The sequence below is a fragment of the Myxocyprinus asiaticus genome, chromosome 43, assembly GCF_019703515.2.
Source record: "Myxocyprinus asiaticus isolate MX2 ecotype Aquarium Trade chromosome 43, UBuf_Myxa_2, whole genome shotgun sequence".
NCBI lineage: Eukaryota > Metazoa > Chordata > Actinopteri > Cypriniformes > Catostomidae > Myxocyprinus > Myxocyprinus asiaticus.
Genome location: NC_059386.1, coordinates 20,635,338 through 20,648,179, shown reverse-complemented (window position 1 = coordinate 20,648,179; position 12,842 = coordinate 20,635,338). Strand labels below are relative to the sequence as shown.

The 12,842-nt window shown below is 36.4% G+C and overlaps 1 protein-coding gene across 1 annotated transcript; it reads right to left on the bottom strand.

Moving 5' to 3' along the window:
* Positions 1 to 238: 238 nt before the first annotated feature.
* Positions 239 to 11,252, bottom strand: htatsf1 (HIV-1 Tat specific factor 1). Its single transcript, XM_051685902.1, has 10 exons — positions 11,165 to 11,252; positions 8,710 to 8,874; positions 8,398 to 8,632; positions 8,243 to 8,290; positions 7,896 to 8,050; positions 5,249 to 5,412; positions 5,001 to 5,097; positions 3,693 to 3,782; positions 2,710 to 2,847; positions 239 to 781 (listed from the first exon to the last, which is right to left on the bottom strand). The coding sequence occupies exons 2-10, from the start codon at positions 8,872 to 8,874 to the stop codon at positions 503 to 505; spliced, it is 1,371 nt and encodes a 456-aa protein (XP_051541862.1). The 5' UTR covers positions 11,165 to 11,252; the 3' UTR covers positions 239 to 502.
* Between the last annotated feature and the right edge of the window lie 1,590 nt (positions 11,253 to 12,842).

Here is a 12,842-nt window from a genome sequence, read left to right as displayed (position 1 = left end):
GATTTTTTCTTTTTTTAAGAAAAGGAGGGATTGTTCGAAATTATTTTTTGTGGTGATCAATATTATGCCACAAGTGCTGCCAATTGAGCTCAACTTGTATTGAACCAGGAATATTCCTTTAAGAAAGAAACCATAACATACTATGTCAGAAGAGGCTGAAGGACTGTGCAGTTTGGTTGATGTAGCTTGAAAGTTCATCTTTTTAAAACACTGATCAGGCAAAAAAAAAAAACATTGCTGTGGTCACAGATATTTTTTTTATTATAAAACTATTAACAGAGGTTCAAATTGATTCAGACACTGAGGGACATTAGCATGAAGAAAAGTGAGAAAAGCAATCAACACATGACCAGTCAAATTTCTATCGATGTCCTTCTAGCCAGAAAGCACCACAGTTTAATATGGTGAAATACAGGGGAAACACAGTGAATTGGCATTGAGTGTTAAGATGTTTATAAGGTAGGAACATTAAACAAGTTCTGTCCTTTCCCATGGGCCATGTCTATGCATCCTCATCATCACTTCCTGCTAAACTACTGTCAGTTGACGCCATTCCTTCTTCCTCCTCCTCCTCCTTTTTGTTGGCCTCCATCTGTCGTTCTGCTGTGCTTTCTCCTCTGTGCTCCTCCTGTTGGGTCTGTTCAGCTGCTTCCTCTTGTTTGGTAGAATTTTGTTTTTCACCCTGAGTTTCTGCTTCAGCTTTACCAGATGCACTCTCATTACTCAGGAAAGAGGACCAGCCCTTCAGTCTTTCTTCTCGTTCTCGTGATGTTTCTTCAACCTGGGTGACCAGAGACACAAAGTGCAACAAAGGAGAAGCAGGAGAGAAAATCAGTGCCAAGAAAGGAAATATATATATATGGCTACATTCACCTTAACATTTAATCATTGTCCTATTTAGCACGTAAGTTTTGCATCTCAAAGGGGACATATCATAATTTTTCCCCAAGCTCCACTTAAAAAGTTAGTCAATTTTTTTGCATCAAAATATAGTCATAATTTAGTACTTGATGACCATTTTCTACACTCTCTCAAACACTTAACATTAAACGGTTTGTTTTTTGCTGCTGTGGCTTTAAGATATGCAGCCAGGAACAGCACAAGATTTGGCAAACTTCCTCGTATTTTAAACTTATCGTTAAATCTTCTGATGTTTAGGAATAATAGCATCTATCCTACTTGTACTACCTCTCTTTGACTGGGCGGGCCAAGTTTCTGAACACAGAATTGGCATCATTTATGTGCAAATTCGGGTTGTCATCAGGGTCAGAAATTAAGGGGGCTTCAGGGCAAAAATGCCCCCAAATTTCTAAATAGAGGGACGAAAAATGCTCCATAATGAATTCCTTTATTTATGCAGAATTATTATACATATTTTTGTGTAAAGTATGAGTTGATGTTGATTGAATTTTATGTGTAAACTGTAATACATTTTCAATTATGCAAATTGAGAATTTATATGAATCGAGTAAATCAATTGAATATATGACAAAAAAGGGATGACACCTTATATTTTTTATATGGTTAGATAAAAATGCCCCCTTCGTGCGCCTCCCTGTCCACATGCGTGGAAGTTGTATTTTGGCTTCGCTATACACAATGCATAATTTATATTAGTTTCAACCGACTGAATATTGTTCACAAGACTCTAGACTGTCATTTAAGGATTAAACTACTGGCTCACCGACATGACGTTGATTTCTGTAAAGCACTTCTACGGGAACAGAGCCAATGAAAGTGCCTCTGGTAAGAAACCTCTTTATGTTTTTTTCGTTGAAACCTGTTTGGGATTTAAAGAGTAGTGTCTCTAGTTTTGTTAGATATACTGCTTTAAAAAAACCTTTCATTTATCGCGCGTCAGCGCCCTGATAAACATGATGTCCACATACGTGGATTTTGGGACATTATTCCCTCAAAAGTTGAAAAAGCATGTATAAGGTGCATCTCAAACTGTTCTGAGACCAGTGTAGACAGACAGCACACTGGAGGTTAAAGGCCAAAGTATATTTCATGCGTCCATGTTGCTGATTGCACAGTATGTGTGACGCAAACTGCGTCATTAGCACAGCCGCCTAGATTTTCTTGACTCATGCACACGGTCCTCATCTGTGCACGTTGTCTGCGTATATTCTGGCCATTGACCATACTAAAAGAGTGTCGGACATGGGACAATGGTAATCAGTACATAGATTCAGAATTTATAATGTATCATTTTATTTTAACATGGTTTGGAGTGATTAGATGATGCTGGCCATTCCTTTGAATCAGAATTATTTATTCAGATTAACAGAAAATAAGCTGTAATCTCTGTAACGTCTCAAAAACATGAATAACCAACACTCCTGGAAACATAATAAAAAAATGTAATAAAAAACTTTCTATAGCTTGGTATTATTTAAAATTTCAACTTAGTCCCACTGTCCACATATGTGGACATAAATATTTAGGAAAACTATTTGCTCTAGAAATGTTTGGTTTTTCTTGTTTATTAGGTGCCACTAGTTACAAATCAAAAAGGGAAATAAAAAAATGCACACAGCAATCACACTCAGGTCTCAGGAGGTTAAAGGAAAAGTTAATTTAAGATCCTGGTGGTCAAACTGTTTCGGATTTCTGTTTTTGAAAGCTGAGTTCTGAAAATGACAATGTTGTCATAGTACACTAAACTCCCTCATGATATGACCGCTTTAAAAAGACCAAGTATTTTACCTGGTAGTCAGTTACACCGTCCCACAGTTGTGCTGATAGTTGCCTCCCTCCAAACCAGCGTCCATTCAGAGCTGCCAGACACATATCTGCTTCTTCAGGTTCCTTAAAAGCTACGGATGCCACTCCATCTGGGTGCCTCTGATTCCCATGATAAGACACAAAAAGCATGCGGTTAATTTGATGAACACATTTACCATTTTGACATTGGTTCATGTTTAATTCTGTGTAAATTATCAAGTGATGGAGAAAGGACCTCTTAATTTAATTACCAAAGAAGCAAGTCATGTCTTAACTATCCACCAAAAGCCAAAGACACGCAACAAACTAAAGCCGCATTTACATGACAAGCAGGAGTGAAGCAACAGCGTTTTTCCATGGTGACGCATTGGGCAGTGCCATTACGTGGGCAGTATCAGCGCTCAAAGAAAATAAAAAACATTCTCTTCAGCTGCAGCTCTTTTCATGTGGAGTTCCAAGTTTGAATCATGTGAATGCGGCTTCACAATTGTTGCCACAGCCTGCCAGCCGATGTGGAGGATGAGGGTTTAAGAAATTAAATACCCATTGCAATGAACATGCAACCTATGGAGACTAGTTCTTTCCATTTGTCAACCTCCTACTTAGACTTTTTTGTTTTAGAAGTTTTTAAAAGTACTTGAACTGGTGATATTTTAATGCATTTCTATCGTTATACGGTAGAAGGCTTTGTTTGGAAAAAGTTAATAAAACATTATGACATATTATATTGTTTTCTTTTCTAAAGAGGAACTAAATGCATTTTGAAGAGAAAATAAGTATATATAGAGTCAAATTTTAGCACTTTCAAACTCTGCGATTAATCGTGATTATGAAAATATGCGATTACATATTTTAATCAACTGACAGCACTAGTAAATATATAATTTAAGTTTCTAGAAAAATGTTTCTATAAAAAAGCTGCATACATAATAGTACTGCTATGAAGGAGAAGTATTCAGACTTACATCAAAGATGATGACCTTCTTCACCTGCCCGAATTTCTCACATTCTGTCCGCAGGTCATCTCTGTACTCATTCAGCACCAGTGGATCCTCCTGCGTAACACATATTATGCAGCTATTTTACTCATAAACCAGAATACACTACCAGTCTGTTACCTGATCTTAAACCTTCTGACCTGTAAACAAATATGAATAGCTAATGTTTGCATTAATAAGAAACATTTTAATTAAAACAAATCTGGACCAGACAGTGAAGGAAAAGCAGCAAATAAGTGCTCAGCATACATGGGAACTCCATAAATACGGTTTAAAAAAATTCCAGATAATTTCACGTTCTGAAGTTTGTTGAGAGAATGACCGGAGTTTGCAGAGCTGTAATCTTTGAAGAAGCTAATATTTATACTTTAATATTCTAAAATGTGTAAACCAGAATTATTAAAGAATGAATAGGTGTGTGCCCAAACTATTGACTGGTAGTGTATATACACTCACTGAGCACTTTATTAGAAACACCTGTATCTCCTGGAATTTTCACACACAGCAGTCTCTAGTTTACTCAGAATGGTGCCAAAAACCAAAAACATCCAGTGAGCGGCAGTTCTGTGGACAGAAACACCTTGTTGAATAGAGCGGTCAATGGAGAATGGCCAGACTGGTTTGAGCTGATAGAAAGGCTACAGTAACTCAGATATCCGCTCTGTACAACTCTAGTGAGAGAATAACATCTCAGAATGCACAACATGTCAAAACTTGAGGCGGTTGGGCTACAACAGCAGAAGACCACGTTGGGCACTTTATTAGGACCATAGTGTTCCTTATAAAGTGCTCAGTGAGTGTATATTCTTTTTTATGTAGTTTATGTCTACTTATATTAGGCATATGTTTTTAACAAATTAAGGGGTGAAGAATTAGTCACAAGCATCAGCCTCATTCATTAAAGCTGATTAAAGAGACTGTGATGATCCTTGAACTGCAGATCCACACCTGCATTCCTGCTCACATTTGAGCCTTTCAGTTGCACCTACATTAGGAATGCAGACAGACCTGCTGTGTTCTCTGACACAGACAGACTTTTCACTGTTACAGATTAGTTAAACAATGCTGTAGCTCTTAAACTGGTAATCATGTTACTAGTCATATGCATAACTGTAATCAACTTTATACATGTCCAATACCAGAGAATGTCTTTTGGCACATAATGCAAAGTGATGCCAAAAAAAATAAAAATAATAATAATTACATTAACCAACATTATGTGCAGTTCGTTGTGTGTTTGTGGGTGCGTCTGTGTGTTTTGAGGTTGTCTCTTGCCTCAAAGTCGCTGGGATGAAACATGTTTTGGATGATGACAACTTTTTGATGCCTTTTGCGAACATCCCCGGCCTTCTCTGGCCTCCAGTCCAGCTGTCTATCATTATAATCGTTACATAAAAGTAATCTTAGTCACATATATAGCAATTTTAAAAATCTGTTGATAGATTAAGCAGAGGATTGTTGCACCTCGTGCCACAATTGTCTACAAAATTCAGCAGAGCCTTTAAATTCAAACAGGTTCTTACTTTTGTTGTTGCTGAAGCTTCTTGCGATACTCTTTGCTCTTTTTCTTCTTCTTGCTGGCATCGTATGAACCTTTGAGTTCAAATCGTGCTGCCTCCACATGCAGTCGGTAGCCCCGAATCTCATTCTCATCCAAAAGGCGCTCGGCGAGGGCTACAGACTCTTTCTGCAGGTGACAGGCGCAACCAAATGGAGCCCTTCAATATGATCTACTACTAATTATCAGAATACTATTGTAAATGTGAAACTACAGGTGCATCTCAATAAATTAGAATGTTGTGGAAAAGTTCATTTATTTCAGTAATTCAACTCAAATTGTGAAACTCGTGTATTAAATAAATTCAGTGCACACAGACTGAAGTAGTTTAAGTCTTTGGTTCTTTTAATTGTGATGATTTTGGCTCACATTTAACAAAAACCCACCAATTCACTATCTCAAAAAATTAGAATATGGTGACATGCCAATCAGCTAATCAACTCAAAACACCTGCAAAGGTTTCCTGAGCCTTCAAAATGGTCTCTCAGTTTGGTTCACTAGGCTACACAATCATGGGGAAGACTGCTGATCTGACAGTTGTCCAGAAGACAATCGTTGACACCCTTCACAAGGAGGGTAAGCCACAAACATTCATTGCCAAAGAAGCTGGCTGTTCACAGAGTGCTGTATCCAAGCATGTTAATAGAAAGTTGAGTGGAAGGAAAAAGTGTGGAAGAAAAAGATGCACAACCAACCGAGAGAACCGCAGCCTTATGATTGTCCAGCAAAATCGATTCAAGAATTTGGGTGAACTTCACAAGGAATGGACTGAGGTTGGGGTCAAGGTATCAAGAGCCACCACACACAGGCATGTCAAGGAATTTGGCTACAGTTGTTGTATTCCTCTTGTTAAGCCACTCCTGAACCACAGACAACGTCAGAGGCGTCTTAGCTGGGCTAAGGAGAAGAAGAACTGGACTGTTGCCCAGTGGTCCAAAGTCTTCTTTTCAGATGAGAGCAAGTTTTGTATTTCATTTGGAAACCAAGGTCTTAGAGTCTGGAGGAAAGGTGGAGAAGCTCATAGCCCAAGTTGCTTGAAGTCCAGTGTTAAGTTTCCACAGTCTGTGATGATTTGGGGTGCAATGTCATCTGCTGGTGCTGGTCCATTGTGTTTTTTGAAAACCAAAGTCACTGCACCCGTTTACCAAGAAATTTTGGAGCACTTCATGCTTCCTTCTGCTGACCAGCTTTTTAAAGATGCTGATTTCATTTTCCAGCAGGATTTGGCACCTGCCCACACTGCCAAAAGCACCAAAAGTTGGTTAAATGACCATGGTGTTGGTGTGCTTGACTGGCCAGCAAACTCACCAGATTCTCTATGGGGTATTGTCAAGAGGAAAATGAGAAACGAGAGACCACAAAATGCAGATGAGCTGAAGGCCACTGTCAAAGAAACCTGGGCTTCCATACCACCTCAGCAGTGCCACAAACTGATCACCCCCATGCCACGCTGAATTGAGGCAGTAATTAAAGCAAAAGGAGCCCCTACCAAGTATTGAGTACGTATACAGTAAATGAACATACTTTCCAGAAGGCCAACAATTCACTAAAAATGTTTTTTTTATTGGTCTTATGATGTATTCTCATTTTTTGAGATAGTGAATTGGTGGGTTTTTGTTAAATGTGAGCCAAAATCATCACAATTAAAAGAACCAAAGACTTAAACTACTTCAGTCTGTGTGCATTGAATTTATTTAATACACGAGTTTCACAATTTGAGTTGAATTACTGAAATAAATGAACTTTTCCACGACATTCTAATTTATTGAGATGCACCTGTATATATACATGTGTACTACTGTATATGTGAAAGCATATATATTAATATATACAGTATATTTATAAAACTATGTGAATGTATATGTAGAAGTTTGAAATATAATTTTAGTTCTATTTTATTCACTCAAATACTATTAAAGGGATAGTTCACCAAAAAAATGAAAATTCTCTCATCATTTACTCACCCTCATGCCATCACAGATGTGTATGACTTATTTTCTTCTCTGAACATAAACAAAGATTTTTAAAAGAATATCTCAGCTCTGAAAGTCCTCACAATGCAAGTGAATGTGACCAACACATTCTGAAGCTCCATAAAGCACATAAAAGCAGCATAAATGTGACTCCAGTGGTTTAATCCATGATTTCTGAAGCAATCCAAAATACCAAAATATAACTTCTTTTTTAACTAGAAATACAATTTAACTCCTTTTCAAGTGATTACACTTCCTAGCGCTCTGCGCATGTGTCAGGGGCTAAGAAACGTAGTTGAGCTTGAAAATGAGTGAAATATTGTTTCTAGTGGAAAAAGGTCTGTTAGGTCTGTTCTCACCCAAAACTACTAGGATCATTCAGAAGACATCGATTAAACCAGTGGAGTTTTATGGATTACTTTTATGCAACATTTATGTACTTTTTGGAGCTTCAGAATGTGTTGGTCACCATTACTTGCATTGTATGTATCAAAAGAGCTGAGATATTCTTCTTAAAATCTTTGTGTTCTGCAGAAGAAAGAAAGTCATACACATCAGGGATGGCATGAGGGTGAGTGAATGATGAGAGAATTTTCATTTTTGGGTGAACTATCCCTTTAAGCTGTTATAACGGCCAACCTTGAGGTAGCAGCAAAGTCCGTCTCCTTTTTGGTTCCCATCCTTGTCCTTGTAGAGTTTAATTTTATATTCCTCTGTGATAGGATCACGCATGATAATTCCACATTTGGACATAACATCTACAAACTCATCAGGAGTTATGTCTGGAGGAAGACCTGGCAGAAATAAAATACAAATAAATATTTGATTTTCCATTTAAACCAGCAAACACTGAAAGTAAAAAAAGGATTTGAAAGCCGTGATGGCCACTAGGGGGAGTCCTAAGGCTAAACCACAGATACTAACTTGTGATCAACATTGAAGACAAATATAATATGATATAATATAAAAGTCGGAAAAGTGTTTACCTGTCACATAAACATTTGTGTTTTTATCCTTTTCAACTTCAAACCAGCCTGTAAATCCCAAGATACATCATTTAATTTAATATTATTGTTAACAAGTATAATCATCTGTATTCATTTATCAGATTAATGATTATGAAAAACTCGCCTAGGCATACCTGGATCTGCTTTCCTCTTCTCTCCTTTCTGCGTTCCCTCTTCAGCTTTGTCTTGGTCAGAGCTCTCCTCAGGTTTCTTGGGTTTCTCTGTTTGTTTGGGTTCCCCTGGCTTCTTGGCTGCCTCTGGCTGTGCAGGGAGAGATTCGGCAGGAGGCGCTGCAGCAGCTGGATCAGGGTCCCCCTCCTCATTGAAGCCATAGTTTGCTTGATATGCTGCGATGAAATCATCATTTATCTACAAAGAAATAAATCAGTTTAACCGGTGAACTTCAATAGAAAACACTGATCCACATGGAAAAATTAATACTTTACCTTTGGAAACCATGCCCTCTTTTCATGGTCCCAGTCATACACAGTGCCATCCTCTGGATCGACATACGTGTATGGATCATCTCCACTCTCTTCCCTCTGGCCATACAGCTGCTGCAAACGAAGCTGTTCATGGAACTCTTTATTACCATCTGAGTCCCCGCTCATCTACAGAACAGAAATGTAAAATAGTTACTGGGCTAGATAATATCATAATATGCTTTTAGAGAAAAATAAATTAAGGGATAAAAGAGAAAGAAAACAGAGGGAACTAATATTATCAAAATATGATGGCAAACATGTCTTTTCAGTCATTAAAAATATTTCAAGAGTCAAAAAACCCAATTTAAAACACATCATTCTATAACCTAATCCTTTATTAAACAAAACGAAACGGTTTGACTCTATATTTTTATTTTTTAAAAATTTGAAAATATATTTAGATCTGGCAATTGCCTGAACCCTTGTTCCCTTTATCTGGTACACCACTTTTATGACATTTACAGTTATTTGTGTTTATTTTTTACTCATTTTCTTTTCTCAGGTCAAGCATTAGTGCAAGGCTTAACAAGTGTGCAAAAAAGCAAAACAAAATAAGTAATTAATCATTTAAATAATTTAAAAGGAATGTTTATCCCTTTGTTTAATTTAAAGGAATAGTTCACCCAAAAATGAAAATTAGCTGATAATTTACTCACCGTAAGGCCATCCAAGATGTATCTGAGTTTCTTTCTTCATCAAAACAGAATTTAAGACTTTTAGGATTTCATTTCAGGCCTCCTCCTCTAAACAATGCAAGTGAATGTCCTCCATTTTTTGACGGTCCAAAATGCATATTTAGAGTGCATCAAAATAATCCACACGACTCCAGTCGACAAATAAAGTTCTTCTGAACACAAACGATTGATTATTTTTAGAAAAAAAACACTACATATATACTTTTTAACTACAAATGTTCACTTCCGTACATCTCTGTGACGCTCACTCATGAGAGGGATGACATAAGCTCGTTGGTAATGTTACGCGTCACGTGGAGGAGGCAGGAAGCGCATCATCGTTTACATTGGTTTTTTTTAATTATTATTATTTGGAAATGATTTATTTTATATTGTTTTGGACTGTTTTGGTTTGTGAACGGCACAAGTTTCACTTGTAAACAATGACGCGCTTCCTGCCTCCTCCTCCACGTGACGCGTAACATTACCAACAAGCTTACGTCATCCCTCTCATGAGCGCGCGTCACAGAGATGTACGGAAGTGAACATTTGTAGTTAAAAAGTATATAAGTATTGTTTTGTTTCTAAAAATAATCAATCGTTTACGTTCAGAAGAACTTTATTTGTCGACTGGAGTCGTGTGGATTATTTTGATGCACTCTAAATATGCATTTTGGACCGTCAAAAAATGGAGGACATTCACTTGCATTGTTTAGAGGAGGAGGCCTGAAATGAAATCCTAAAAGTCTTAAATTCTGTTTTGATGAAGAAAGAAACTCAGATACATCTTGGATGGCCTGAGGGTGAGTAAATTATCAGCTAATTTTCATTTTTGGGTGAACTATTCCTTTAAGTGGTGTTTTCCATGTTAAAAACATTTATAAAAAAAAAAAAAACATTTCAGAAAATAACTTACAATGTCAAAGTTCAGAGGAAGAAGAGACTGCTCAAATGTTGAAAAGGTTATTAATTTACATCTTAACTGTAATTTTTCCCCACATGGTTCATTTAAATATGTCATTGGTGTTACATTGTTTAGTGATCATTTGAAAGATTTTTATTGAAAAAAAAAAAAAAACATGCATTTAATGGTATGATTTATTAATTTTAGTCTAATCAGTGGTGTTTGTTTTGTGATGCAATTGACAACATCTTGGAAAATTCAACTTTTAGGAGAGTTTGTCACTGGTGTTACAATCCTTGCTTCATTCGTCAAACTAAATAAAATAATAAAATAAAGAACAACAACAGTCAAGTTGTCCTTTATGAATAAAAAAAATGACGATATGTTAATAAACATTTACCCTCAGCTCTTATGGGCTAAAACTGAACTAAACTGAGATTAAAATGTCAGTACTTTGTAAGTCGATAATGTAAACATTTTTTGAAAATGACCAAAAATGACCTGTGGCCGTTCGGTATGTTTTGAGGCTTCCAATGTGCTCTGTGCTACAACACACCCACATCCCGTTATAATACATTATGAATTAAGATTTTGATTAAATCTGGCAAACTCATTTGTTTTAAGTCCAGGATAGTTATCTTTAGTTACAACACGTCTGCTTGATAATGAGACACATATCAATCCGTTTATGCTGATCGGCGGGTGTTTACGCGCTTTTCTATCGGCTACATTGAGAGACAATGGCACCGCACTGTCTAGCTTTGACACGAAGGATGAACTGTAATAATATATATAGCTTTGACGTTTTTACATTGAGGAAAACTAAAAGAGAGCCCACCTTTATTCAGCACAGAGCACCCAAAAATGCCTGAAAGTTGCTTTTTTGTTCTGAAGGCAGCGCACAAATGCACCGTGTTAAATCTTCCGGAATGCAACTATTGCACAAACATGTTTAGTTCCGCTCTAACGTTCCGCTTTCAAAAATGTACCATTTTCACAAAACAAATGACACATTTTCACAATGCAAATAATGCATTTGTTTATTGTTTATTTTTTTCCAGAGGTAAGTTTTAACCCTTCTATGTTATTCAAAAATGGCACCTTCCTTTGGCATTCACGGTCATCTTTGACCTGAAGGTTTAGATGTGTAACACTTTTTATGATAATGATAAAAAAGTTTCTTCCCTGAAGAACAATACAATTAGGAATTTCTTTTGGGGTTTAATGCTATTTTGATCTTATATGTACATTTCTAAATGTTACCATTAATTTGCATCCCAAATAAGCACATTTTTGAAAATAATAATAATAATAAAATAAAAAATTCAGAACATACACTTCTAGATGTTGAAACATGAAGAAAATATGAGAATGTGACATATATTGGAGGCAGATTGCTGCCACCTGGTGAACAAAATATAAATAACATGACTTGAAAACCATGTCATTCCAGTAACAGCCAGTAGATGGCTGTGGCCACCTACTGTGAAGTCTGATGGCTTGTTGTAACCTAATTTTATGTTTTATCACAAGATATGCATTTGGATATATATTTAGACATCATCAAACTATTATTTGTCAAAGTTTAGCATTTTAAAATTGATTTGAAGTGTCCGTTTTCACAGTTAATGTCATTATGCTTGTCATCAGACCTGACCATGGTGTTACAAAGAGAAGACACAGAATAAGCATTTTTCTACCAATCATTTATTTCAAACATAAAAATGTAATAACTCAAAGTAAATGCATAATAATGTCAAAAAATTAACATAAAAAACAGGAATGAACTGCAAAATTCTGAATATCCAGTTAGAGTATAATACAGAAGAATCGGAGTAAACATTTTGCAATTACAAACTTTCTATACTAAAAATGTATCTTGCAAACATGTGTGTGTATGTGAGTGTATCAGATTGCTGTCATCACCTGGAAAACAGATGACTTGTAATGCCAACATCGATCAAAAGATGGCTGTAGAGCTCTACTTATTTATGCCCTGGTTCGCTCTCTCTCTCTCTCTGTGTGTGTGTTCTGCATTATGAGTGTTATCTTCTCAATCCTTCATTTCTGAGTGTGTATGCTTAGCATTGTCGCTGATTTATTGGTTTTATTTGACAAATGTAAAAAAAAAAAAAAAAGTGTTGTGTTAAAGTCTCACCAGTTGATTCTTGTGTGCAAGTGTGTTTGTGTATGTGAGTGGGTGTGTATGTTTTGCACTGAGGATGTTTTAGAGTCTCACCCTGTAATTTCTGTATCTGCATACTTTGCAATAAAGCTAATTCTGATTCTGATTTATTGATTGTATTTGTCTCTCCCAATTATTTTCAGTGGTCGGTCAATTTTGACCGTGAATACCAAAGGTGTCACTTTTTTTTTAGGCCACTTAGAATTATGCCATGTTCAGATGGCAAATGGAGGAAAAGTCACCAATTATTGTACTGCTCAGATAAAGGAAACCTTTTTCCATTACATTTTAATACTGTATTAAGGTAAAAAAAAATTACATGATACCATAG

What these genes read in the sequence shown, in the direction of transcription:
- htatsf1 (XM_051685902.1), bottom strand. Translation starts at nt 8,874, where the DNA reads ATGAGCGGGGACTCAGATGGTAATAAAGAGTTCCATGAACAGCTTCGT. An exon ending in TTCATCCCAGCGACTTTGAG is followed by an intron (nt 3,783 to 5,000) that starts GCAAGAGACAAC and finishes TGTGTTACGCAG; the next exon opens with GAGGATCCACTGGTGCTGAA. An exon ending in ACGGTGTAACTGACTACCAG is followed by an intron (nt 782 to 2,709) that starts GTAAAATACTTG and finishes CTGGTCACCCAG; the next exon opens with GTTGAAGAAACATCACGAGA.